Source organism: Bos mutus, chromosome 17 (genome assembly GCF_027580195.1).
Source record: "Bos mutus isolate GX-2022 chromosome 17, NWIPB_WYAK_1.1, whole genome shotgun sequence".
NCBI classification, from domain to species: domain Eukaryota; kingdom Metazoa; phylum Chordata; class Mammalia; order Artiodactyla; family Bovidae; genus Bos; species Bos mutus.
This window is the reverse complement of record NC_091633.1, coordinates 12,321,995-12,349,242: the sequence shown is the minus strand read 5'-3', so window position 1 is coordinate 12,349,242 and position 27,248 is coordinate 12,321,995. Positions and strand designations below refer to the sequence as shown.

The following is a 27,248-nucleotide window of genomic DNA, read 5'->3' as shown; positions in this document are numbered from 1 at the left end:
GGCAGCGTGGGAGGAGAGGGCTGCAGCGCTGAGGGTGGAACTGGAGGAGGCTTCTCCCTGCCTGCTGCAAACCACAACCCCCTCCCCAGCATCCTTCTTCTTCCCGATCTGGTGATTCCCTGCCTGGGGAGGGATGCTGAATCAAGGGCTTCCCTCTAGAGAAGGTGCTACCTCGGTAATAAGCCCTGATCGTGCCCACCTAGTGTCTTCTGCCAGGCTGCTCAGGGGCAGCCTGCCCTGATGGCACCATGGGCAGGCTACAGGAGAGGAGACTTGGCGTCCAGGGTGGGCGTGGACACAGTGACAGAGTACAAATCGTGGGTGAGCGGATGTGAGGATGATGGTGTGAAGGCGTGTGTGTATGTGTGTGTGCATGTGCGTGCATATACACACACGGACTGGTGTGTGACTCAGGGTGAAGGATTATAATTGTGTGACTTTCTGTCCATGACTGTGGGCCAGCGTGACCGCTTGTGACTGAATTAAGGTGCACATATGTGCAAGTGTGAACCTGCTGTGTGCACAACCATGATTGTGTGTCTGTGTGTGTCTGATTCTGTGTGAATGTGTGTCTTTGTATGACAATGAGCATGAGAGTGTGTGTGTGACTGAACAGATATGTATGTGCCTGGGGGAGCTGGTGTGAGACTGAGGATAGGAGTGTGTCTGTGTATTTGTGTGGCAGAATCAGTGTGTCTGTATGTGTGTGTGTGTGTGAATGCATAATGGTGGGTAAGGTTACTGTTGTGTGCAGGAAAAAAAAAAAAGCAAAATGCTGCACCAAGATGTGTAGGGGGTGACTCTGCCTGACGTGAGTGTGTGTGTGTGTTTGTGTGACACAGCTGCTGCTCCTATACATGCAGTAGGTGGTCGTGTGTGGCTGTGTGTGCTCCAAGTGGCTCCCAAGTGGCTGGATCTGGGGCATTTTGTTGCTTGACCCCTCAGGGTCAGAGGGCCATGGCAGTGGCATCAGCCAGGGGCCAGGACCCCGGGCACAGGCAAGTCAGCTCCCTCCTGCACCGTGGGGCAGAAGTGGCCAGAAACCTTGCTGCTTTCCAGGCATGGCTGGCGGAAGTGGGAGCTCACTAGCCCAGGTAAGTGCTGTGCCCCCACCTGGACTCCAGGCGGATCGGCTGCGAGTGGCTGTGACCCTGGGTGGACCAGGATCCACCCTGGAGCAAGCCCACTGGGACCACGGCCTTGGTCATTGTTCAGCCGCTCAGTCGTGTCTATTTGTGACCCCATGGACTACAGCACACCAGGCTTCCCTGTCCTTCACCATCTCCAGGAGTTTGCTCAGACTCAGGTCCACTGAGTCGGTGATGCCATCCAACCATCTCATCCTCTGTCGTCCCCTTCTCCACGGCCTTGGGGGACAAGGTAAAGGCCACTTGGGGGGGCACCTGGGGGTGAGCAGCCAGACAGCAACACCTGATTTCTTAGAACCAACTTCTGAGAAGGAAACATGGTTAGGATTTAGAGTCCCCTCCTCTTCCTTCTGGGACTGGGGCAGTCCCTGGTGGTGTGTGCAGGGCGCATGCGCCCACGGTGGAGGCACGGGCAGGGTGTGTGTCTGTGCGCTATGGGCCAGTGGGTGGGGCGTGCCTGTGTATCAACTCCCCACCTCCTGAACTCTGCCTGCAGAGGAAGTGACCACCCCGCCTCCTGCCCAGGTGTGCATCCAGCACATTATTACACCTGACATTTCCAACCTGCCAGGAGTGGTGGGGGGCTTCCCTGGAGCCCCAGGGTCGGGAGAGGGGTTGGGAGGGGACTTCATTTACCACACTGTCCCCTCCACTCCCCTCCACTTCCGCCCAGTTCCCAGGAATTGCTTGTGGAATTTGTTTCCAAATATAGACTCCAGTGGCCTGGGCTGCCTGTACACGAACCCTTTGGCCTCCCGGCTGAACGGCCGAGTTGTGACTGCCTTCCAGGAGGCCCAGGCGCACAGACCTCCGCTTGGAGCTGTTGGTAAAAATAATAATCATAAAAGTGGCCCATAAAAAAAGGAGGGTAGCTGAACACTCGGTTATGAGCCCAGGACACCAGTTGCCCCACGATGATGTTTGGGTGGTGACTGCCCTGCAGGCTATACACACACACACACACACACACACAGGGCATTTCACAAGGACACACAGACTCACACCAGCCTGCGCCACACACACTCAGGACCCCAATGCTGGATAGGCGAAAGTGTTTTCACATAAGGAGGTGCACAAAAATATATGTGTGTGTGTGTGTGTGTGTTTCAGTGCTCTCTCCAGGAAGGCCACACAACGACACACACACACAGACTAAAACAACAGCAGAGAGGCACACGTAGTTCCTCCTCACGAGACACACTGCCATTTAGAGAGATTTAAAGATACTGTCTTCTTCAGCCACACGCAAGGAGACAGACAGCCCACCTCTCCAGGTGGGGAGTAGCAACTCTAGCTTTGTTACAAGATGGAAACTGGGGAGGAAGTTGGGGGACGAGCTAGGACCAGCCCTTGCCTGTGCACAGATTCAGGTGTTGTGGGGTCAGGCACCCACTCCTGGGTCCTGGGCACTCCCTCAGAGGCACCAGGAGCTGGTAACTCTCCTCCTTGGGGCAGCTGTTGTTGGAGAAGAACTGGCATGGGAGAGGTCTGGGAGAAAATGCAAACAACCCAGCTGGTGTCTGGTCCACCACGGTCCTGGAAGTGGGGGTGCATGGGAGTTATCGGGGACCCTGGAGACAGGGCAACCCAACAGAATGAGCATTTTGCATGGAGGTGGGAGGCATCGGCCATGGCGGCCAGGCATGGCGGCTGGCAGCTCCAGAGAGGAATCTGGAAACTGAAGACCACTTGTGCCTCCCTTGGGGTGCTGTCGTGGGGCTTGGCTCTCATTGGATCTCAGAGTTGCCCCATTTCTGGAGAAGTCCTTCCCTTCCTAACTTGGATTCGTGGCAGCCAGCGCTGCGCCCAGAGCCAGCTTGGGAGAGGTATGCTCTTGGGCAAACAGGCGGCAGGAAGAAGGGTCTAGAAGTGGGAAGGTGAGGCAGGCACGACTGGGGAGGCTGTAGGACCGATGCCAGGCACAGGCTCCTCTGGATCCCAAGTCCGGGGCCCCTAAGAGGTCCAGGACTTCCCTGAGACCCACCACTGGCACACTCCCTCCGTGGAGCGTTTGGGAGACCCCAGGCTGGCTCTACCTTCAGCCGGCTGAGCCTGTACTTCCAAGCACCACCTCGCTGTTCCCTGGAGAAGCGGCTGAGGTCCCTTCTCGGGCTGTACCTAAACGTGGGAAGCCTAGGGATGAGCAGGGAGGGGGCGAATTTCCAGCACAGGCTGTGTGACTCTCCCTACCCTCTCGGAGCTTCATTATGTGTTTCCAAAAACGGAGCCAGGCACGTCTCCTCTCCCCCTCCATCTTAGCCACCCTGTTTCTCTCCTTCCAGGAGACAGAGTGTCCTGGCTTGAAACTGTGAGGAATATGGGCCAGGGAACAGGACGCTGAGGTTTGCAGAGGCTGCGGCAGTGGACTCCCATCTTCCTCCCCCAGCTCCCCTCATCCTGCGAAATGCTTGGGGACCTGGGGCTGTGTGCCCACTCTCTTCTGAGTCCCTCTGCCTCCTCCCTGAGAGTGGGGGAGAGGAGACAGTGACACAAAAGGAGATCTAAGCCTTTCTCCCACACGTCAGGGAGCAACTGCCTTACTCTGCCTTTAGATGCTTACAAAGTGCTCTTTGCACCCCACCTCCCACAATCAGAGAGACCTTTTCCTGTTCCCTCCCTTTCCCTGGCTTGTCGCAAAAGAGGAGCTCCTGGCTTCTAGAGTCTGAGTGCTTGGGTTCAGGTCCCCACAGGAGTGCCACTGGTCAGGAGCCACCGTCTCATGGAGCTATTTAGAAGGAGCTGAACTAGTGAGACCATGTTACAAGAGCCCCTGGCCTGCCATGAACGTTAGCTCTGATGGCACCTCTGGTACTAATGACTTGAATGGCTATTTGAGCCTCTCTCCTGGTGACTGTGTGGACGCAAGCAGGACTCTTCTGAAAATACGAATGGAAAATTCTGGGGAGGAAAGAAGATGGGGTTTCAGGTGTGCTAAGGGAACCCTTGCAGGCTGTATTCCAGACTCAGATGGGGGAAAAGTGGGTATGGACCCTGCAAGGCCAGCCAAGACCTTTTGGGGACAATCTCTGCCCCTCTGGAAATGGAGAGAAGTTTTGGCTTTCCTGAACAGCTAGGAGATGAATGAGGTCCACAGCAGAGAGTGAAACAAGGGAGGGCGAGATGGACCCGGAGCAGAACTGATCTCCTCCAGAGGCCAACCCTTTTCTGGCTCCCTCCATCCCGCCAAGCCCGCTGTCCAAGCTGGTCAGCACCTCAGTTCTTTCTGAGAGCTTGCTGCCTCGGAAAGGAGAACAGAAAAGCCGCCCTGTTATTGTCCATCCGCCACTCCACCAAGAAGGAGGAGCATTTCCTTTGCTAGCAGTTTTGAGAAAGCACTGACTGAAACTTCCAAATATTATTAATGCTCTTCATAGCACATCCTCTTTATAGCACATGCTCTTTATAGCACAATAGAATATTTTTCTCTTTTAAAAAGGTAGTGTTTTTTTTTTTTTTTTCTTAAGATCTTGCAAACATTAATTTCCCCACGTCTCTCCTCCTTCTTAGGAGATCTTATTCCAGGCAGGAGAAAGGGTTACCTGGAAAGAACGTGGGGAACCTCGGGTGCTGATGGGGGTGACCAGTGAATGTTAAGAGACCCCCGATTCCTCAAAGCCCATCCCCCCTCCCCCGCTGAGATGTTCTGGATGCGGGCTTGGATGGATATATCCAACTCGCTGCGTGGGCGCGCGTCTCGGAAGTCATCTCTCTCTGTTCAAAAGTGGGAGCTTTTGCTGGACACCCCCCCGAACCGACCCTGCAGAGATTCTACGAAATCCTAGATTTTCTCCCTCGTTTAAAAAAGAAGAGGAGTTTTTCAATCCCTGCCGTGTTGAATCCACAGAAGAGCCTCCGGAAAGCCCAGGCCAAAGGGCGGAAGCGCCTTGCAGGCCTCAGAGCGCGCGGCCAAAGTGCGCGGCGATTGTCCTCCGGGCGCCCGGTGGTCGAGAGCGTACGAGGGGGGACTCCGGGGTTGCCATGGTGACCAGGAAACCCAGGGCCCTTGCGGAAACAATTGCCGGGAACTTTTCCACTAAGAACCTGTCAGTCGCACCCCACGGCCAGCCTCTGTCGGTTTCACCCCAGTGTTTTCCGGATGTGATTGTGTCTGTGATGGGGGAGTGAGGTGTTCAGGGTCCCTACTTCCGGACCCTTCTGTCGGGGCTGCCCCCAGAAGCCAGAAACCCAGCACCAGGAGGCCAGAGGAGACCCGCAGCGGCCCGAGCTGAAAGGGAAGAAAAATTAGAGGTCTCGACCAAGCAATCCTTTCGGTGACGGATCCTTCCAGTTTCGGGTTTGGCCGCCCTCGTCATCCGCACCCCACCCCCCACCCCGCCCCGCCGCCTCCCTTCACCTCCTCAAGGTCATTACTAGAGTTTTCACTCGCAGCTCCAGGCGGGGTGGCCTCCTCCATCCTCCACCCCCTTCTACCCCTGCACAGCTCATTTTCCGGAAGTTTCTCCCCAAAGAGAAGAGGAGGCTTAAGCTCCGCAAATGAACTTGGCTATTCCCAGTGCATAAAACAGCCTTTAAGTTTCTCTTAAAACAGGTAAGCCCAAGGCTTGATAAGAATTTAGGGATCTCCCATATCACTGGCCTGCCTCACTTTGGCCATAGGGTGACGGTGACCTGAATCACTGGGTTGACTGGGAGATGGCAAGCTGGACTTTCTTAAAGGAGTTAATTATTCTCACAACAGGCCATCTCTCTTTTTTCTGCTACGTGTTCTGCCTCTACGCAGGTAGACAGAGAGAAACCATGTCCCTTTCCCCTTAAATAAAATGCTTTATGAAACATAGGATCGAATTCTCTCTGGTGGGGACGCTGGGCTCCAGGAGGCCGGGGCTGGCTGGAAAGAGGCCCTTCGGGCTGCCAGCACTGGAGGACTCCAGAGTTTTGTCTCTGGTTTTGAATTTGGCCCTTTGAGCAAGCTTAACACGTGTGGATTTAATTTCCCTTTCTTTCTTGCTTTCTTTTCTGCCCCCTCCCTCCTTGTGAGGAAACAAGAAAAATAGTCTGCCTTGTCGACAGCGCGACACCGTTCCTTTTGCCAAAGAAAATTTGTCTTTCCAGAGCCCCGGAGAGCAGAGAGCTCCCAAGTTTCCATTGCACCCTCCAGTTGAGGGAGGGGGGTATCCAGACAGCCCCCCTACCCCACTGCCTGCATCCCAGACCTGGAGGTATTACCCTAAATCTCTATCTTTACAGAGCCAGAGCCCTGGAATGTAGTCTGTTACCCCCACCACCACTTCTGGGGGCTGTGGGGACATTCTGACTACAGACCTGGTGGCTAAATGCAGAGGCCTTTCTGCACATTCTGGGCTGCAGATACAGTTGAAGTTTTCAGGCTCAGAGCAGCCTACAGAATGGGGCTGGGGAGGGGGGTTGTTCTAGGTTTTCTCAGCTCAAGACTCTGACCCTTCTCTTCCACTGTGGACTTGCCAAATCAGAAGGGGCAAGATCAGGGGCCCCTTTGCATCCTAAGTGTAATACTGCTTTCTCTGATCCCTGGGAGCTTGGGAATCTCCAGCACTGATAGCTCCGCTGAGTCTCTAGAACGATGTTCCCACAGCCATTTCTTATTTCATTAACCTGAAGTGGGTGGTGGTGGTCGTAGGGAGGAGTCTCATCCCCCAAATTTGAGGGAGTGGGGACAACATCAACACGCCTAATTGATAAAGTAAGTATCAGTGCTAATTCTTGGTGGAAATATTGGAGAATACTGGATATTCTGAAATAAAAACCGCTAGTGTTCCCGAATACTTCCGGTCAAAAAGCAGGAAACCAAGAAGCGAAGACATTGGGGAGGACGACACTAAAGTCCTGGAAAAAACATAATAAAGCCAGATTTAAGTAGGCAGCAGGCGAAGTGACCCCCTGAGAAAGGAGAGATTTTCCCACCCTCAGTCTGACCTTTTTTTTTTTTTTTGCAAAACGAGTTGGTCAAAGTTAACTTTTGCCATCATTTCCATTGTTGTTACAATTCTTACTAATTTTCCCAGCCCTATCCGCACTTCTACCTACTTTCTGCCTTCCACAGAGATCCGAGTCAGGCGGGGACACGTCGGGGGAGAAACGGAAACTGAATTCTTAAGCGAGTTCTCTACGGGGAGGAAAGAAATATGGTGGTTTGGGATGCGGCTTTCTTAAAAGTAGAAGGCAAGAGTGAAGGAAAAAGATTCACAGCGGACGCCCTGGTTTTCTTGTTTTCGACTTTTAAACTGGGTAGCTCTGTTCTCCTAGGCATGGCAATATTAAAATCTGGGCAGGAATTTTGCAAAATGAGGAAAACACATTTCGGGAGAAAACCGAGCTGGGGGCGGTTCGGGAAAAGCCTCAGTCCTCCGAAAGAAGGGAGGAAGGTTGTATCATCAAGTCTCTCTTTCCAGTTAACTGTCCAGTGATTGGGGAAAGAATGGAATTTCTCAACTCTAGTTGAGGTCTTCGGTTTATTCTATCCGTGGTGCGGCCTCCGGCCCCTCTGGGACAGCGGGTTTGGAAGGTGAGCCTGCGGAATCTTTCGTGAGTCGGTCCGGGTGATTGCGGGGCCCGCGCTGGGAATGCGAGAGGAAGGAACTAAAAGGAAAAGAGCTGGCTCCGCTCGCAGTTTCGCTTTCCCCTTTGGGGCCCAGGCCTCGGTTTCCGGCTCACCTCGGCCCAGAGGTCAAATGGGAACCCGTTTCCAGGTTTTGGGTGAAGGATTTCGGGTTGCGCTCTTGAGCATCCACAGGCGCAAAGGCTGCACCCAAAGGGCCTTGCATTGGGTAAAAAATAATTATTAATAATTTGGGAAATGAAAGCGATGCTCGGTAAAGTTCTTGAGGCCTGACGGAGAAAAGGCACGCGGGTTCTGTTTGCTGGAAGCAGCAGAGCCTGCGGCCAAACTGGCCGGGGCGCCCGCGTCCGGCGCTGGAAACCACTGGTCGCTTTCCCCACGGGCCTGACCTTAGCTTCTGAGGCTGCTCGGTCGACTGCCTTCCTGCACATTTTGCGCCGCTCCAGCCCCAGTTGGACGGGGCCTGGAGCCAGGCCATGCTTCGGAAAGCCCTGGGGGCTGGCGGCGCGCGGAAACCCAGTCTCGAACTCCGAAGCCCGGGGGAGAGCCCAGATTCCAAAGTTCGGGCTCCCTGGGAGCCCCTCGGCGGGGAACTTACCCTTTCCGGAAGGTCGGACGCTCGATCGCTCGGAGTCGGGTAGGCCTACCTCTCCTCTCGGCGCTGCCGGGGACGTCTATGGGGTACGTTTCACCCCTGAACCCAGTGCATTTCCAGCTGCGCGCAAAGGCTTATGCGCATCCACCACGGGGCTGCTTAGAAGTTATGCCCACTGATGAGACCAATAATAATGATGATCGTTATTACAAAACAAAATAGAGCGCCTCGTCCTTCTACAGGATCCGGCACTGCAATTTTTCTCTACAGAAATCACCCTTCTCCACCCCCCTCCTCCACCACCCAATCGCACCCCACCCCCGCCGGGCCACGCTGGGACTAGCTTCATCCCCAGACCCAGCTAAAGGAGGATTTGCAGAATGCGGCTTTTTCTCAGCCAGAAACACTGGGGACGACTCTTCGTCCTAACGTCTCTGTCTCTTTTCCTCTCTGCGATAACCCAGTAATTGCTTCTATGCACGTCTGCAAGAGGGCACTAAGTTATCGCGTCCCAAACTTAACCAGTTATAGAGGCGCCTCAAACGCCAATGCTGAGAGCTCCTCCTGAGAAAATTAGGAAAAAAAAAAAATTCTCTTAACCTCCTTCAGGAGACCTCGATTCCTGCCCCCCTTCCCCCCAACCCGATTTCTTTCTAACCTTTGGGCTGAGGTGGGATTCTCACCTCCCTTCGCCCAAAGCTCCCCTCCTCCCTCCCTAAGAAAATCGATCTAGGTTCTATTTGGGGATGCTGTCCGCCACCCCCATGTCCCCAGAGAGAGTTGGATTTGTTTATTTCTTTATTTTTCCCCTGGCCCAGGCGTCTGGGACTTGTGGTTGCGCAGACCCCTGGAGGGAGTTGTAGGGGAAGTCGGGGATTCGAGAAATCAACATCCCGCCACTGCCCCCCAATCGAGCGTGACAGCGCGCGGGCCGGTTGCGTGACTCGTGACGTCTCCACGTCCTATAGGTGCAGCGGCTGGTGAGATAGTCCGTATCGCCTGGTCGCCTCTTTATTTTATTGGGGTATGCCTGGTAATAAACAGTAATATTTAATTTGTCGAGGACCACAAACCAACTTCGAGCTGGGAGGTACCTTACTACCCTTGACAGACCCTGGAAGAAGGCTTGGCCTAAAAGGGGTCTCTCTTGGGGGGGGGGTCCTTTCCAAACTCTCCACCTGAACACACCCTTCCCAGCGAGGCGTCACTCCCCGCTTCTGCGCTGGAAAGAAGAGGCAGGATTTTTGGAGGTGAGTTTTGCTCTGGGGGTGGGGGGTATAGGATTGCCTTAGCACTGGCCTGCCTACCTTCCCCTGGGTTTACCACCCCAGCTTGACCCCGCCGCATGCCTCCTCTCCCAGCCTCCCGATTTTTCGCTATCTAGATAAGAATGCACTCATTTTGCTCCCAGTGTCACCGGGCACGAACAGATTCTCTCTTGAGATCTCAAAATCCCAATTTCGCTCGGTGGCCCTCAGGATCTGCACTTCACAAACTAAGCAAGTCTGGCCAGGCAATTACTCGGGAGAGTACAGATTGTCCCTCTCGGGAGGGGCCTGCAGATTATTTATGGGAATTTCTTTTATCCTCAAATCTCTAAGAATTTAAAGGGATTGGAGAGCTCTTTCTGGATTTCCCCTTCGTTTCTGTCAGAGATGCTTAGATGCCGGTTCCTCCTAAAACCATGTTTGTTTTCCATCTTTGGCCGAGGGTCGCCCCCTGAGCAAGCCCAAAGTACTCTGAGCTGACGTTTTGGAAGGGTGAGGGTGTTTTCACAAATAAATAAACTGTCTCGGGGAAAGGCTGTTTGAAAGCAAACCTGGAAGGTGGAGTGAGAACTCTAGAGACTGCTGGGCTTGGTTTGCTTGCTGGTTGCCCTGATTTTAGGGTTGGACAGTCCTCCACTCTGGAATTCTGCAGCGATGCGTCAGGCCTGCCCTGGGATTGTAGTTCCCAGGAGCCACAGAAGATCACACTTCTGTGGTCTTCTGAGGTGGCCTCCGATCTCCAGGGTGGTTCTCTTGCCTCCACCCTTCTCCCCAGACCTTGGCCTGCAGGCCTGAATCTCTAGACCAAGCCTGAGTAAAAATCAGGGTGATGGAGATACGAAGGAGAAATAAAAACAGGAACCCTGACATGTGTTCCAAGCACTAATTCTTGATTTTCCAAGCTGGGTCTGCTCAGGCTAAGACCTACTGACTGTGTTTACGCTTCTATTGACCTCTTCAACTCGACCCTCCAAATAATACATTTCAGACAAGGGGAGGGCAGAGAGAGGAGCCGAGTGGAGATGAAACCCCAGCCAGCCCCCAGTGACTGTTTGATTATTTTAATAAAACTGGGCACTTGCCTATGTACACCTCCAGCCAGGGAGGTCTGGTGGCTCTGGGGGCGGGTGGGAGCCCAGGGTAATTTCTGGGCATCTTTGATCTCGGCCCCCATCCCAACGCACCTTCACCCTGCCTTCACCCCTGAGTCGCCTAGAGTCGGGGTGATGAGTGGGGAGGGGGGAGATGTCAGGGCGGCTAGCGGCGGCAGGCTGGGCCAGGCGAGGTCAGGCAGCTCTCCTGTCTTGAGGTCAGCGGCAGAGAGAGAACGCGGGCCAGGCTGCAGAGGAGGCTCTCGGCGGGTGTGTGCACGCCTGGCGCGTTCAGACTCCTGTTCTCCGCACCGCCCGCGACACCGAGATTATTTACCCCGGCAGAAGGCGAGCGGGTTTGCGATGATTTGTGCAGGATTTTTTGCAGCCACCGAGCCGCGCTCAGAGAAGCCGAGATGGATGGAGGTTGGGAAGGGGGTGGGAAGGAGGGGGCTGCTCTCGAGGTCTGGGTTTGAGACTCGTGTTGTGATTTGAGTGTTCGGGAAATCTAATGGAAAAGGTGGTTGGGGGAGGGAGTGGGATGGGAGAGGGAGGGGGGAGGAAGAGAGGGAGGGAGGAAGAGACAGACAGAGGCAGGCAGCGTGCAGTGGGAGCGAGTTGGATAGGCAATTTCAGTACTCTGCAAGCATCAAGGCAGCCCAACGTCACTGAGCTCAGCTGAGTCGGCTTGTATTTCTGAGAGGGGGAGAGGGGGAGAGAGAGAGATAGACTCTTACCTCGGATTCCGGAACTTTAACCCTGAAAGCCGCGCTCAGCAAGGACTTCAGCCATTCCCAGGCTCCCTCTTGTCTCCCAGCTTTCCCTCCCTGGGGGTGCAAGGGAGAACCGGGCACCGAGATTGGGGGTGCTCCGGGAGGCTGCTGTTTTGGCGTTCTTGAGAGCCCTGCTGGCGCCTGACAACTTGGAAGCCTGTAGGGAGAGTGAGCGCACGGCGCAGGAGGTGTGTGTTGGATTGTGGGCAGTCGCTGCGGCGAGGCTCCCGCGGTGGGTGCTCCCTTTGTAGGCAGCGGTTGCCGCCGGTCCGGGGAAGCAGTCTCCCCCGTAGACCCCGGAGCCACCATGCCCGCGCCCCCGCCTCGCCGCCGGCTTCCCTGCTAGGAGTCAGAAGGAATGTGGTGAATGCACCGGCTTCACCGAGCGAGGTAACCGTTCCGCCGATGGCCCGGGAGGCTGGGGAGGGAGCCCGCTTGCCGAGGCGGCTCGGGGAGGCGCGCAAGGCGGCTCTCGAGCCTGGCCCGGGGATTCTGCAGGGCCTGGCTCGCCAGCGATTTTCCGCGGCCCGGAGCTGCCCGGCGCGTGGAGCCGAGGCTGGGGGAGAGGCGTGGAGGTTTGCAGGACGCGCGGCCTGCTTCTGTCAAACCGCATCTCGTTCGGGCCCGCCAGCCCCCCAGCTCTCCGGAACCTCGGCCAGGGCTCGGGTTGGGATTGTCCCCGCGGCCGGCGGGTGCAGGGGAGCGCACGTGGGGACGCCAGCACCGCTTTCTTTTGTTGTGAGCCGGCTTCGGGGCTCCCATCACCGCCTCCCCCGAACCTCAAGGGCGTGGTGAAGGAGGCGGCTTGGAAATCGTGCTTAGTAGCCGATCGCCTCCGTACCATTTCTGGGTCTCCGGCCACGGCAGATCGGGGGAGTGGGATCCAGCCTTTCGCTGGAGCGGCTGCTAAAATTGGGGGCGGCATTTCTTGCGCCTCCTTCCCAGCGTTCCCGGGTTTTGAGGGAGGAAATCCCTACTTGGGAACGTAGAAGAGATTGGAAGACGATCAGAGTATGGGGCAGGCTCCTCAGGGCTTGAACCCTTCTGCAGCTGCTATTTTGCGTGTTCCGACCTCACATGCCTGTAAAACCTGGGCCATTAGGCGCCTCGCGTCGGATCTCAGTGGCGGGTTCAACGCCGGAAGCTCAGGACTTATCCGGGAACCGCTTTGGCGTCGCCAGCCCCAAGCTTAGGCCTGCAGTTCCAGCGAACCAGGCCCGGCTGAAGCTCGGAGAAGCTCCCCTCAGTCAGGCCGCTCGACAAAACGCCCGGCTGGGGCTGGAGAGCCGAGAAAAACGTGCTCCGGAGGCCGGCGGCCCCGTGCTGGCTTCGGGCACCCGGGCGCGCCTCCTTACGAACCGCAGCGCGACCGCTTTCTCGACCTTTCTGTTTGACTCCTTTTTTATTTTTCACGTTGCTTACGACTGGGGGGAAAGGGAGGACTCTTAATGTTAAAGGACTTCTAAGTTTAAGGCCCGGAACTGATGAACGTGAATTTTCAGGACCTGGCCTCTTCTGTGGATCTTTCCTCTCCTGTTTTTGATCTTTTGCAAGAGGCGGGTTATTTCAGGCATTTTGGCTACTGCAGGGAATACTCCTGTTGCCAGTTTTCATCAACAGGGCTCTGCTGGCCTCCTGTAATTTGACGAAGAGAAAAAATTCTCAGGGCAGTAGGTTTGTGTTTTGTTTTGTTTTGGGTTAGTACCCAATGGCTTCCAAAAATACCCAGGCCTTATCTTTATTGGCTCTTCCAGAAGTCCAGACAAATTTGACGGGCAGCTCGCTTATCGCGGGGGAGCCTGCGCAGCGGAGATGCGGGCCTCGCCTCCTCCCGCTGTGACGCGGGGCTTTCGCAAGAGGATGTGCGTGGTCATAAAGTAATAGTAATGCTAAGAATAACGGGACCTTCTGCAGCCTCCTTCAGCGGGGGAAGGAGGTGCTGCGAGCTGGAAACCGCGAGTGGCAGCCTAGTAACTGCCCCCTCCTGTCACCAGAACTGTGCTTCCAACCTTCTCTTTTTCTCTCTCTGCGCCCCCCTCTCATCTGTCTGTCGCTGGCCTTCCCGTCCTCAGAGCAGGACCCCGAGCGGTCGCAGGGCCCAGGGATCACCATGGCCGACGCAGACGAGGGCTTTGGCCTGGCTCACACACCCCTGGAACCAGACGCCAAGGATCTACCCTGTGACTCCAAACCAGAGAGCGCGCTAGGGGCCCCCAGCAAGTCCCCGTCGTCCCCGCAGGCGGCTTTCACCCAGCAGGTAAGAAGGGCCTCGGGGCCCTTTGCAGAAGCCAAAGCCCCTCTTTTCAGGGGTTGAGGCGGAGGAGGAAGCGGGGGCAATGCCCATAATTACCCTTTTTCTTTTTATCCCCATTCAATTCCACCCTTCTCTGCCATGCCTCCCCAAATGCCAGTGTATTTCTATCCGCTGTATTGTGACGACTATTTTTATGGCCATAGGATTTTTGAATCAGTGGAAGTGGTTAGGAGAGTCATAAAGATCCGGCTCTTTGGAGCCAGCGAACAAGGGTCCAGATCCTTCCTTTCCTGCTGCACGAGGTGTAAACTCGGTCTGAACGCCTCATTAAGGGCCGGGTCAGCGGCCGCTTCAGGCCGGCATGAGCGATGGCTTGACCCCTCTTCAGATCTGCCTTAGCCTTCGCCTCCGCCTGCCTCCTCCGCGTCGCCGCCCCAGCCCCGCGCGCCGCATCGTTTGTCTGGCGTCCGGGGCCTGGAGAACTGGCGAGGCCCGGGCCGGCAGGCGGGGAGCGCGCAGGGCTGGGAGGGGAGGGCGCGGGGAGCCGCGGGCTCGCCTGGCTGAAAGCTGGGCCCCAGCCGAGCGTGAAGCCTCGCCTCTCTCTCTGCGCCCTTCACCCGGGCGCCCTGGGCGCTCAAGGCGTCCTCTGTAGACCTTGATGATTTTTAAATAGGGTGTCAGAGGGCTGGAAGTGGTTGTCTTGACCTGGAGAGATACTTGCACGTAGCTGAAACCCTTCTTTGGGATTTCGATGGCGTTCTTGGCTTTTCCATCGCCTCTCTCCTCTGCCCTTCCCATCTCAGGAATATGCCCCTATATTTGTAGCGTCGCAGAGGGCACGCATTTTCAGAAACTTAAGAGGTTTTCTTCCAGGAAAAAACAAATCTACCTATTAGACGTTTCCAAGTTATTGCAAAATGAAGACATATGTATGTATATATATATATGCATCAGTTTTGTAAAACTTGTAGTTGATACCAGGGATGTTAAATCGCTGTGCCCAGAATCAAAACAGTTTGAAGTGAATGAAGCTGGATGGGAGGAGGGCCTAGGAGGCATATTCATAGAGATATTTGAGATTTGATAATTAAGTTTTGTTTGGGACTGTGGCAACCTATTATAATATATAAACATTAAAAAATTTAAATTTCACCTATGTCTACATATGCACCACCATAGGGAGATTAAACACACACATATACAGTATTCTCACATCTGTGTTTTTGTGTGGACATCTGGGTGCCTACATTGGAATATCCTGAGTGAGTTTTTCGAGATTGAGGCTTTTTTTTTCCTTTTCCTTTTTCTTTTAGCTGCCTCTTGGCTAAAGTGTAATTGGTTCTTTTTTTTTTCCCCTCAGCCCCATCCTCCCCATGCACATTCTGGAATGCCCTGATGGTTGGGGTTTTTTTTTTTCCTCTAGCCTTATGTTGGTGGCATTAGAATGAGACAGATCTGCACCATGGGGTTAAGACCTTCCTGGACAGAGCACACACACACAAATTCCTGGGCAGGGGCTGCTCCAGAGCCCAGACAGTGCTGGGGACTGGGGGCAGTGGTTCAGCCTATAAGCCCACTGGCTTGAAGGGGAAGGAGGAGAAAACTCTGTGTTTTCAGGGTGTGTGGGGAGGGAAGGCTCATTGTCTCCAGGTCTTCTCTGTGTGACTTTTCTCTCCTCCTATAGGGCATGGAAGGGATCAAGGTGTTTCTTCATGAAAGAGAACTGTGGCTGAAATTCCACGAAGTGGGCACAGAAATGATCATAACCAAGGCTGGCAGGTGAGATGGTCTCCTCTGTGGAGGAGGTGGAGGGAGCTTGTGGTAGAGATGAAGAAAGATGTGGGAGATCAGAAAAAGGAGGGAATAGAAACAAAGAGAGGAGAGAGACAGAGATGGAATATGAATATATTTTGTTTGACTCTATTGTGGTTAAAGAGGCATAGCGAATTCCCCCAGAGATCGCCATCAGTGTAAGAGAAATAAAGTACCTAAAAGATTTGATTCTTGAAACTGGGCATTTCTTCCACCTCCTATATAAGAAGACCCAGAGCTTGGGAGGCCATGCTCTCTGGATGGATCAGTAATGAGAGAAAGAAGAGATGAGATGGGAGAGCCCACGGGAAAACAGAAAGGTGCCGAGACACACAAAGATGAGAGGGGGGCTTTGGGTTTCATGGGATCTCAGACTTGATTCCTCGCCCAGACCCTCCTTCCCATTCTCCCTGACCTTGGAGCGGTTCCAGGGTCGCACCCGATCGCCAAACCTCGGAATCGTTGAGTGTGTTCGCTACCTCTTTCATTGTTTATAGAAAGAGGCGAAGCCTTTGAAACTGAACCGGGGCTCGGCCGGGCTCTATATACAGACACCGATAAACACGGCAGTTTCGTCAAGACACTCACCCCCAGAGTTCCTCTTAAAAGCTCGCAGAGTTTTAGCTAGAAATGCGAGACTTCTGGGGGAGGGGGTAGGAGGGTCGTGCTGCTCGGTGTCCCAGCGTCTGGGTGCGCGCGGGCGTGCGTCCCGGCGCTGGGAGCACCCCGCCGCGGCCCTAGCAATGCTGGACTGGCCCTCCTCGTCCTTAAGGGGCAGAAAGCCCCGGCCTGCGTGTGAAGCCGAGGAGCCGGTAGGCCCGAGCCACCGAGTGTGTGAAGGGGGCGGATGGAGCCGCCTCTCCAGACGCCCACCGCTTCTCCAGCCCAAGCCCCCCGCAATAAACTGACAACAGTGACATTTATTATTATTTGAAATTAAACAATGTCTGCTCCCCTGCTCGGCCCCAGTGAACTAGGAGGCGCGTTCTGTTTATACCAAAGAACTCAAGTCCTCTTCCCATTCCGCCGCCGAGGAAGGAAAGAGCGGCCGGGGCCTCCTTTCCCCCTCCCCAGCCTGAGCCGACGGGATTTAACTATAAAAGGCCTGCGAAGCCTTCTGCGCCTCCGCCTCCAGGCTCGCTCCCTCGGGCAGATAAACACTGTGAGGCGAGGCTCTAAGGCCCGAGGGAGAGGGCTCCCTCACCGATTCCCGCCATCCCTTGGCGAGCCAGGTTCCAGCCACTGGTTCTTGAATCCCGATCGGCCTTGGGAAGGCTTTCGGGGCGGCCTCCATCGGAGGCGGGATGGAGACCCGGGAGTGCGCCTGGACGCGGAGAGGGAGCGGCCACGGCGCATTCGGGGCTGCGGAACCTCCTTCCAAGCACCCGATCTCGCGCAGGGATCAGCTTCTTCCAAAACCAAATTTCTTCGCGGAGGGGCAAAACGTTTAGACTCTCCATGTTAGAGTTCCAGCGCCTTGGAGAAGCGGTGAAACATTTATGAATGAATTCCTGGTCGAGATTCGTGTCAGAGGTCACGCGCTGAGCCATACCCTGGAGGCAGAGGACTGGGGCCAGGATGCACCTTGTGTGGGCACCCACGCGCCGGCAGTCCCAGGGCGCACCCACCTGGGTGCTCACGTGACGGGCAGCTCTGCGCAGAAGGGCCAAAGCACCTGGCTGGGCGAAGCAGGCCACTTTTTTCCGCCCTTAAACCTAATAAGCATTTCCCTGCCCCCGAATAAGAAAATAGGTGTCTGGCTCTGAAAGGAGCATTTAGCAAGAATCGAAATGCGGGGTCCCTTTTTGGCCCTGTTTGAAACTAGTCTCTAGAAGCTCTCTCCTCCTGGTTTCTATTTCCTCCGGTAGATAGGTGTAGTCCCAGCTTGCTTGCTCAGCTCCGGACCTTTCTCCTCCCCATAACTTGGAGGGAAACCTGGGCTGGATCTTGGCAAGTGCGGAGCAGGGGCCACTGTATCTCCTCCGTTTCTTAAAAGATACGTCGATTCTTTGCATAAAAATTTGTGGATGCGATCTTCAGAATATTTGGATTAATTCCCTGTCTCTGTCTCTCCGCCTCCGCCCCTTCTAGGCGGATGTTTCCCAGTTACAAAGTGAAGGTGACCGGCCTGAATCCCAAAACGAAGTACATTCTTCTCATGGACATCGTTCCCGCGGACGACCACAGATACAAGTTCGCAGATAATAAATGGTAGGCAACACAGTAGCAGGGTGGGAAGGGTGGGGTGGACCGTGCAAACCCAACTTCCCTCTCCCCACCGAACCAATAAACGTTGTTTTGAGCTCCTACTGTGTGCTAGAGGTTTTTGCTGCCCACGGCTCTGCATCCTCCTGACCTCACCCTGAAAAAAAGATAGAGCAGCCAGTAGCTCCCATTTTATAGATGGGAAAACTGAGGCTCAGAGGAAGTAAAGTGCCGCTGTCTGTTGCTGGACTGGAGGGTTTGTGGATCTTTACACAGGGTATTGTTCCCAAGCGTTGGAGCTATTTCTAGGGGGCATAAACCATTAACAGTTATTTTTTTTTTTTTTATGAGTTACCTGCTTTGAACATGCCTGTTTTATGAAATTGCAAAATCCATTCGGGGTATTTGAGTTAAACAGGCAGGAGAGGAGAGGTTCATTCTTTGGGTACTTTGCTCTCCCAGCTGCCAAGAGTGCAGAGGCTTGAAGACGAAGCCCCTTTGGAAAGCCCGCAAGGATTTTTTTTTTTCCCCGAGACTTTTGTGCACATCCAAGCTTTCCAGAATGCGCCAGTTGTTCGTGGGCAGAGAGATGCTGCGAGATGGAGCCCTTGGTGCTGGGGAAGGAATTAGGTGGAAGGCGAAGGAGCCAGTCAGTTGGTCGAGTGTGGGGCGGGGGGAACGCTCACTTGGACACCGGCTCTAGGCTTTCTGGGCATCTGGCATTGTAGGTTCCCGAGCAAGACCTGAGGGTCAGGCCGTTTCCAGATCTGTCTCGTATTCAGCAGCCGTCGCCCGGCTCGCGAAGCAGCCGGCACCGCGGTGCGCTAAGTCTAGGCGGGTGGCGCCTCTCCTTGGTCTAGGTCTGTGACGGGCAAAGCGGAACCCGCCATGCCGGGCCGCCTCTACGTGCACCCGGACTCGCCGGCCACGGGGGCGCATTGGATGCGGCAGCTCGTCTCCTTCCAGAAACTCAAGCTCACCAACAACCACCTGGACCCATTTGGGCATGTGAGTACCTCCCGCGGTCCTTTCTTGTATCAGCAGGTCCACACCTCTCTTTCTTACCTTCCCCCTCCTCTCCCTCTTTTCCAGAACTTTCTCTCTCTTCCTGGCTCCTTGTGCCCACCCATGCTTCTTTCTTTGCTCCATCTCAACGCCTTGGCCTCTTTCTCCCTCTACCTTTTTGGCCTGGCCTTCTTTCTTTTCCCTTTCCTTGCCTCTTTTTCATCTCTCTTTCCTTTTCTCTTATTTCTCACACCTTCTAATTCTTCCTGGCTTTCTCCCCCTCTCTCCTGCTCAGGCATCTGCCCCTGGCAATCCTTCCTGTTGTCCATTAATCCACACTCTGGAGTGTGTCTTTCCCGGCTGGCTGGTGATTGAGTCCCTTGGTTCTCCTGGCTTGGGGCTCACCCTGCATCTCTGATGCCAGCATCCAGCCAACCTGCTTTTGCTGAGGGACAGGGGTTGTGGGTGACTAAAGCTGTTCATTCCGGGCCTGGAATTCCTGTTCGTTCAGCCCCATCTGTGATTAGGGACTGGTTGCAGTCCTGCAGAAAACATGGGCCCTCTAGCTCGGTGGGTACTCGGCACAGATCACAAAGGCTGGACCACAGTGGGAGCCTTATACCTTACCTTTTGTTGTTGTTGTTCAGACGCTAAGTTGTATTCAGCCCTTTGCGAACCCACAGACTGTAGCCCGACAGGCTCCTCTAGCCATGGGATTTCCCAGGCAAGAATACTGGAATGGATTGCCATTTCCTTCTCCAGGAGATATTCCCAGCCCAGGGATGGAACCAACATCTCCTGAATTGGCTGGTGGATTCTTTACCACTGAGCCACCAGGGAAGCCGATGCCTTACCTACCTCCTTCCAAATCCTCTTATCATTGGGATGATCTAGATGAAAGGGAGACCCTAGGCCCTCTGCTTCCTGTTTTATAGATGGGGAGACCAACCCCCCCAGAGGCGAACTCTGGTACCCAAGCCCCTTTGAGCTTGACACTCTTGGGTTTATCTGTTTGTTCCAGTTTCCAGCTTTTCCCTCTCCTCCCACCATGCCCAGAGTGGGCAAGCCCAGATCAGGCTCTTACACCTGGAATCTGGATTGACCCTAAGAGACAGGGGCCGGGGGAACCCCCTGAAACTGCAAGATATTGCGGGTGTAGTCTCCTGCCTTCCAAGAGAATATGTAGCTCCTAGAGATCTAGTGTTCTTGCCTGGAGAATCCCAGGGACCGGGGAGCCTGGTGGGCTGCCGTCTATGGGGTCACACAGAGTCGGACACGACTGAAGTGACTTAGCAGTAGCAGCAGCAGATTCTCTATAGGATATCATTCTCTGTTCCCCAAAGAAAAACCAACAGAACATGGATTTTGGGGGAAACATCCCTAAATCTCTTCATTGGACATGATTACCAGGACAGAACACAATCTTTGAATTCAGAGTTCAGAAACTTTAGTTTGCTGATTCCACCAAACGAGTCGGGGGTGGAACCACCCTGAGGTGGTCCCATCTCAGGGCATTTGACCCTCAGAGCAGCTTAGAGAAGAGGATGGAAATAAAGCATTTATAACTGGGAGCTCGCGGGAGGGGAGATGACCTGCCTAAGGTCACACAGCTTGTATTGGGGAAGGAGGATGTGAGGCTAGGTCTAATTCCAGAAGCGATCCAGGTCCTGCCACTCTGTTTAGAGAGAAGATCAACAAACACATGATCCCCAGTTTGGGGACCTGAGGGGCCTGGGTGCAGATGCATTTGGTCAGGAGGGAGGAAGGTTTGTGAAGGTTCAAATGAAAAATCAGGTTCCTGAGGCCTTAGGGCTAATACCCTGAGCCCACAGGGTCCAGTGGTGGAAGGGGACCACAGGTTCTTCACTGATGCTTTCAGTTCCGCTGTACACGGGGTTGGTGTGAGACCGGACTGGCCACTCTGGCAGAGCAGAGAGAAGGAAGAAGATTCATTCCCTTTCTACGCTGTAGGAAGAGATTGCAAAGGGGCAGAGTGGGTATTTTCTGGGCAAAATACTGGGACCTCCTTTGCGTTTAAACCGGGTATTTTGCCGGCAGGGTCCAGCTAGTGGTGCATCCAAGCCAGGTGTACTCTCCAGCTTGCGTGGGAGTTGGCGCGTGGGCTGTTAGGTTTGGGAAAGCATGCTGAAGCTAGGCTTTACGTTAAACAACAGAGAGAGGACCATTTTGTAAAGGACCTGCCTGCATCTTCCCGGGACCGCATCCTTCTGGAGGCTAGGAGCCGTTGGTGGGGGGCCTCCGTGAATCCTTGGTCTGGGCTCCTTAGCTTTCCCTCTGGGGACTTGGGTGTGCCTTTGGGGTCGCGCTGGGGTAGACCCCTAGGGAAGGCGCGCGCACAGCCCCGCGCCCGGCGCCCATGTGAGTTGCAGGTCTTTCTGCGCCCGAGGAGGAGCGGCTCGGGACTCCCCAGCGGCCACGCATTCCCACCCTAAACTCCGGACTCGGAATCCAAAGCCGCCCTAATGAAATTAAGGGCCATTAGATCGCCCTCGCGCTGATGTCTCCACACTGTCCCCGGCCGTCAAAGCAATTTGGCTAAGCCGGGACGATGGCCGCGCCGGCCGGGGGCTGCGGCGGCCCGCGGGGCCCCGCTGCGTCTCTCTGTCGCCACGCCGCCCGGCCCGGCGTCGCTATCGGCCGGGGAGGCAGCCGGGCCGCGGCGGCCGGAGATTAGAGCCTCGCGGCCCGGGGGTCGGGAAGCCGCGGGGTCCAGAGCTTTTTGCGCCCCTCCCCCGGCTGGGTCGGGCCGCGCTCCCCTCCCGCTCCTCCAGGCCGATCTCAAGGGTTGGCCCAAGCACCCTGCCCCAGGGTCATCCATGCAAATAATCAAAGACACTGAGACTCCCTCTGCCGCTCAGTGTCGCGATCCTGGGGAAAAACCAGGCCAGATTTTTCAGCTCAGGAAACGCGGCGGTTAGCACATTCGGTGGGTATAGCTCTAGAACGTTTTGACAAACATTAGCGTTACCAGCCTCCCGGCGGCTGCAAACTGCAAGGCGTCAACCAGATAACACATTCGGTTTTATTCGTGAGGATGCTCGTCTTCTCTGGTTGGTCCTGCTCCAGAGAGAGAGAGTGGTGCCTGCAGACCCCTCTTGGTCTTTACTGTGGTGGTTGTAATCATAGTACAGCGGCAACAGGGAGACCCCACTGGTCCCTGAGACCCCCTCCCCAAACATGGAGAAGGTAGAAAGGAAGGAGAAAAATATTGCCCACCAAGTAGGATGCCCCAGTTCTGTTTAGGGCCAAGTCTGGAGATAATTCCAGTGGTGGATCCTGAAATGTAAAATTGGAGGAAGGGACTCTTGAGGCCACCCAGGCCCCTGTTTGGTGTTAGGCGGGGCTGTTTCTCCCCCCATCTCACACCCTCCCCCACCACTTTCCTCTCGTCTTCATTGACTCCCCTTTGCACATTATCCAAACAAAGGACCAAGCCGGTGATTTTTCCTCCAGTTCTGCAAATGCTTGGTCTCTTCTTCTGCATCTCTTTGAACTTTTTTTTGGGGAGGGGGGGCAGAGAAGGGGTGGTTATTTGTATGTATGTTTATTTGTTTCTGCACTCCTTTCATTCAAAAATTACTGCCCAGACTTCCTTGGGGGCACCAATTCCCCAAACTTGCTTCACTCGCATGGAGGGGGCGGGAAGTGCCCTATGTAGAGAGTTAATTTATTAAGCAAACTTTATTAAGAATTCTGATTTACTACCCCGTGTGCTTTCGGTAGATTCCTGGAATATTACTGTGGCTTTTTCAGATGGAAATTGTCATTTTTGAAATGTTTCTTTTTAATGAAATCACTGGCTTCTTTTCAAAAACAGGAGTGAAAAAAAATCAGACCTTTTTTTGAGAGTCTATATAAGGAATGTAACTTTGGGGTGGAGAGTGGGGTTTTATGGAAACAAAGGGGGTTTGATTTTTCTTACCATCTCATTTTCTTTATTATTTTTAGATTATTCTAAATTCCATGCACAAATACCAGCCAAGATTACACATCGTGAAAGCAGATGAAAATAATGGATTTGGCTCAAAAAACACCGCGTTCTGTACTCATGTCTTTCCTGAGACGGCGTTTATTGCGGTGACTTCCTACCAGAACCACAAGGTAAGCCCAGGACCCAGGAACCAGCAGGCCTGGGGTCACCTGCTTGTTTGCATGAATCCGCAGGGGGCTTCTGCTAAAACCTTAAGCCTTCTGGACACCTTTATTCCACCCTACAGTGGGCACCAACTTCTGTCCAGGGGGCTGAGGCAGGAACAGAGCTGCAGCCTAAGGATCGCAGCTGTTTGTACTGTATTCACAGGCTTGGCATGAAAACCATACTCCCACACACTAAATGGAAATTGTCAAACCATAGCTGACCACCTGGTATCAACACTTATCCTCAAATGCAACAAGAAGTCATCCGCCTGCAGTGGTGGAAAGATCAGTGAAAAGAAAGGTCCCCTCACTGACGGGCTCGGTGCCCTTGGGTGGGGAACCTGGTGCCACCCTGCCTGGGGCCACCTTTTCTGTGGGGGGGGGGTGTCGGTGTCCTTTCCTCCTCTACTCTTGCCTTTTGGATGCATTTCAGCTCCCATCGGGGGAGGTGGCTGAGTTGCTGGAAACCTTGAGCTTGGACCTTCCCAGATGCTTTCTTACTTGTTTCGGTAATGACTGACCCCAAAGTACATACTCAAGCAAGACTAGCATTGCTAAAAGAAAAGCAAAAACTGAGAAACTTGTGTCACCAGCTGCCTGGATTGACGTTCTGGGGACTTAAATAAGATCCTGCCAGGACACAGCCTGGTGTGGGGAGATGTGCACAAGGCCAGCTCATTGTTTCTGGTGGCTGCAGTGTTGTGTAGAGGTGGGATGTTGCAGATGGCTTGTGTCACCGGCAGAACCCCACACTGTTTGAAATTCAGGCCCCAGTTTGGTCCTTCAAAGCTTGACAGTGATGCTAGAATAAGATGCCTCCCTAACTGCAGGTCAGGGGGTAGAGATCTTGCTTGGGAGAAAGGGCTCATCTTGACTTGTCGTGGTTCATGTCTGTTCTTTAGAAACCCAAGTGCCCATAGAGATAGTGATAGTGAAGTCACTCGGTCGTGTCCGACTCTTTGCGACCCCATGGACAGTAGCCAACCAAGCTCCTCAGTCCATGGGATTTTCCAGGCAAGAATACTGGAGTGGGTTGCCATTTCCTTCTCCAGGGGATCTTCCCGACCCAGGGATCAAACTCGGGTCTCCCGCACTGCAGGCAGACGCTTTACCGTCTGAGCCACCAGTGCCCATGGATTCATCTTATTGGCCTGGATATTATTGGCGTGGGGAGGGCAGGACTGAATGATTCCTAAACCTCGATATGGAAAGATCTGGAAGTGGGAAAGGCAAAATATAGGGGCTGGGGAGGCATCGCTGCCCCGCTCCAGGGTGGTAGACTCTTAGGAATATTGTGAAGTGATTTGGGGTTAGGGGCTGTGGGAGGGGAAAGTGGTGAGGGGGTCCACATGAGATCAGTGAGGGCGGGTCATGTGGATGACTTACGGAGGTGGACAGGGAGCTAGGGTGCCCTCCCCCTCTACAGCGCCCACCCCTCCCCCATCTGCAAGAGAAAAGTGGGGTGGGGGGAGGCTGCAGAGGCTGTGGAGCCAGGCTGGAGAGGCCAGGTTACAGTGAGAGATGGGCTTAGCACCCTAAAGCCTCCAGTCACCCCTTGAAGGTCATTTCATGCAGGCTGTGTGTTGGCTAATCCCCACCCCCAAGGAAGCCAGGGCAGTTACGAAATGCTGTGGGTAATCTCCAAATTCAGATTGTCAGTGACCAAGCCAAGCTGTGATGGATGGTCCCTTGCAGGCCACACGGCCTGTTTGGGATCCCAGGCCTTGGCAAGCTTCCTTTCAGCAGAAAACGCACTCCCTCCTATCCGCTAAATGTGATTACTTTTTAAAGCAAAAGAAGAACTTTTTATGTTATTATTTTAAAAAAATTTCTACCCACTTTAACCAATAAGAGAAAAAAAACGGTAGGGTCAAGTGCCCTGAAAGTTGCTATGCTGTTTCAGGCTAATTTGAGTCTGGCTGCTAGAAACCTGTTTCCTCTATGGCTGCTGTAAACCTATGTTTAACTTTGTGGTGATGGCTACAGGGGAAAAAAATGAAAAAAAATAGCAACCAGAAGGCTCAGTTCCCCATATGTGTATGTGTGTGTGTATATATGTGTGTATGTGTGTGTGTGTGTGCGTGCTTAGAGCTTCCTAGTCTTGACACAGGGCCCAAAAATATGTTGAATCTTTTTTTTTCCTGCCAGGAAAACCCAGGTTCATCCAGAGAGAGGGGACAGGAAGTGATAGACATATGAAAGCGGCCTGGTAAAGAAACACATGAGTGTTCAGGTCCTTTGGGAGAAATCCCCAAGCTTTATATATTAATAGCAAAGATCTTAGGGATTCCTCAGGAATGGGTAGATTTGGGGGACCACACAATCTTTCTCTGTTTATAGCTTTGTTGATGCGTAACTGTCATATGATAAACCACACTATTTGAAGTATTCAATTAGCTATTTGGCATATGTGTATGTCCATGAAACTGTCACTGTAGTTACTTGTGAACACACTCAACACCCTTTAGATTTTATTTATTTAAAGGTCTTCTTCAATGCACATATTTGCTCATCTATGTGTGTGGAGTGCCTGTCCAATGGGGTGTGTACATGTAAGTTTTGAACACAATCTAGGAGATTGTGTATCTAAATGCTCATGGGTCCCAAAACGTGAGTTCCCAAAGATGCATTTGAATATATGTGTGTTGGTTTTTTTTTTTTTTTTCCGCTGGTTTTTTCTTCCAGTTTTATTGGGATATAATTGACACATGTACTGTATGAGTTTCAGGTGTACAGCATCACACTTTGACTTAATGTCATGAAATAAGGACCGTGATCAGCTGAGTGATGAATATAGGTGTATTTGAGGATCACACAGGAATTACTGATTTTCTTCATTGGTTGAGCCAAGAAGCCAGGCTGAGCTGTACATACAGGGTTTTTTGTTTGTTTGTTTTTGTTTTTTTGAGCCAGCCTGGCATCCATAAGAAGGATTTCAAGCGCTCAAGGAGATGACTTTCAAGCACTCTCTCCTGCATGAGGTTTTCCCCACTTTTGAGTTATCAAGTACCAATAACACCTATTTTCTTTGTCAGGAGGAAGTCTAAAGCAGTGTATTTTTCCAGTTGCATTCAGGCCCCTGCAGACATGCCCCACGTGGATATATGATGTGTGACTTAAATAAGTGGGGCAGTTGGGTTGACTGTGATTTGTGGGCTCTGTTTTGTCACTTTATTGTCCCACCTGGATAGGGTGTTGAGACTCTTGGCTTTGTGGGTAAAAGCCACCTGGGCTGTTCCTCATCCTCGTGTGTTAGTGTCACAATCTGGCGGTAGATGCTTGGGTTCAAATCTATCTGACTTGGGCAAATTATTTAACTCAGTTTTCCCCATCTGTAAAATGGGAATAAGAAGAGATTTTTTTTTTTTTTTTTTTGGTTATTATCATGGTGGGGATTAAAATAAGCTAATCCATGAAACGTGTAATCATGCAGAGCCCGGGTAAAGAGTCAGCACAGGTTGTTAGTGATGAGTCATGATCGACTTCATAACTGATCAGTTAACAGTAACAGGGCAACTCCATCCAAAACACAGGTTCTGGAAATCTCTTTGCCTATCCTATTTTAGAATCTGAAAAGCTGAGATTTTTAAATAAGCTCTTATTACTGTGGTTGAAACACAACTACAACTACTTTGTGGTCTAATTGGTTCATTTCCTGATTGTTCTGTCAGTCCAAGGACAGTTTGCCTGGCATTATGCTTTGGAAAGAAAAGCAGTCTATGTGATTGAATTGCCAGGACAGTTTGGAATAATGTGGTTGTTCAATGGCAAAGTCCTGTCCGACTCTTTGCAACCCCATGGACTGCAGCATGCCAGGCTCCTCTGTCCTTCACTAGCCCCTGGAGTTTGCTCAAATGCATGTCCATTGAGTCAGTTGGAAAAATGCGAGCCACCAAGTTTTGTCCCAAAGGGCTTAGTGCCTCCAGACTGCTCTTTGCATGCAGGTACCAGGTGGAGGCAGGTATGTGGCAGGCTTCATTTGTTACACTGCCATCACACACCTGTATACCATGGGGTTCCTAATGACACAGCATATTTCCTGAGCCCAGCTGTGATCCCAAGCTGGATTTGGGGGTTATTTCCCCAGATGGTTGACAGCTTGAAAAAGATATTTAAACACTCGAATCTTCCCCAGCGACGCTCACTCTGTGAAACAGGTTTTTGTAAGGTTTGTGCCGCAGTTGTCAGCAGCTCCCAGGGCAATCCCTAGAAATATTTAGGTGTTAAAAAAAAGGTCACATGGGCATTTCATTTCCCCGCTTAGGCAACAATGGCTTTGTATGCAAGCGTGTCTCTCCCTTCAATATTAACTTACTTTGCCATTAAAAGGCATTTTCCTCCTGTTTAAATCATTGTGTATGGAGCCTGTATTTATGAGGTATG

General features: G+C 53.1%; 1 protein-coding gene across 2 annotated transcripts in view; it reads left to right on the top strand.

The window, feature by feature from the left end:
* The first annotated feature begins 9,337 nt into the window (after positions 1-9,337).
* Positions 9,338-27,248, top strand: part of TBX5 (T-box transcription factor 5) — a 53,037-nt gene continuing 35,126 nt past the window's right edge. Inside the window, exons 1-6 of one of the 2 annotated variants that reach the window (XM_005895581.2) lie at positions 9,338-9,549; positions 13,504-13,688; positions 15,370-15,464; positions 17,589-17,708; positions 18,563-18,710; positions 22,677-22,829. In XM_005895581.2, the coding sequence (XP_005895643.1) occupies positions 13,542-13,688; positions 15,370-15,464; positions 17,589-17,708; positions 18,563-18,710; positions 22,677-22,829 (663 nt within the window). In that variant the 5' untranslated portion in view covers positions 9,338-9,549; positions 13,504-13,541. Of the gene's footprint in view, positions 9,550-11,253; positions 11,822-13,503; positions 13,689-15,369; positions 15,465-17,588; positions 17,709-18,562; positions 18,711-22,676; positions 22,830-27,248 lie in introns of those variants that run through there. The other variant, XM_005895580.2, reaches the window with a different exon arrangement.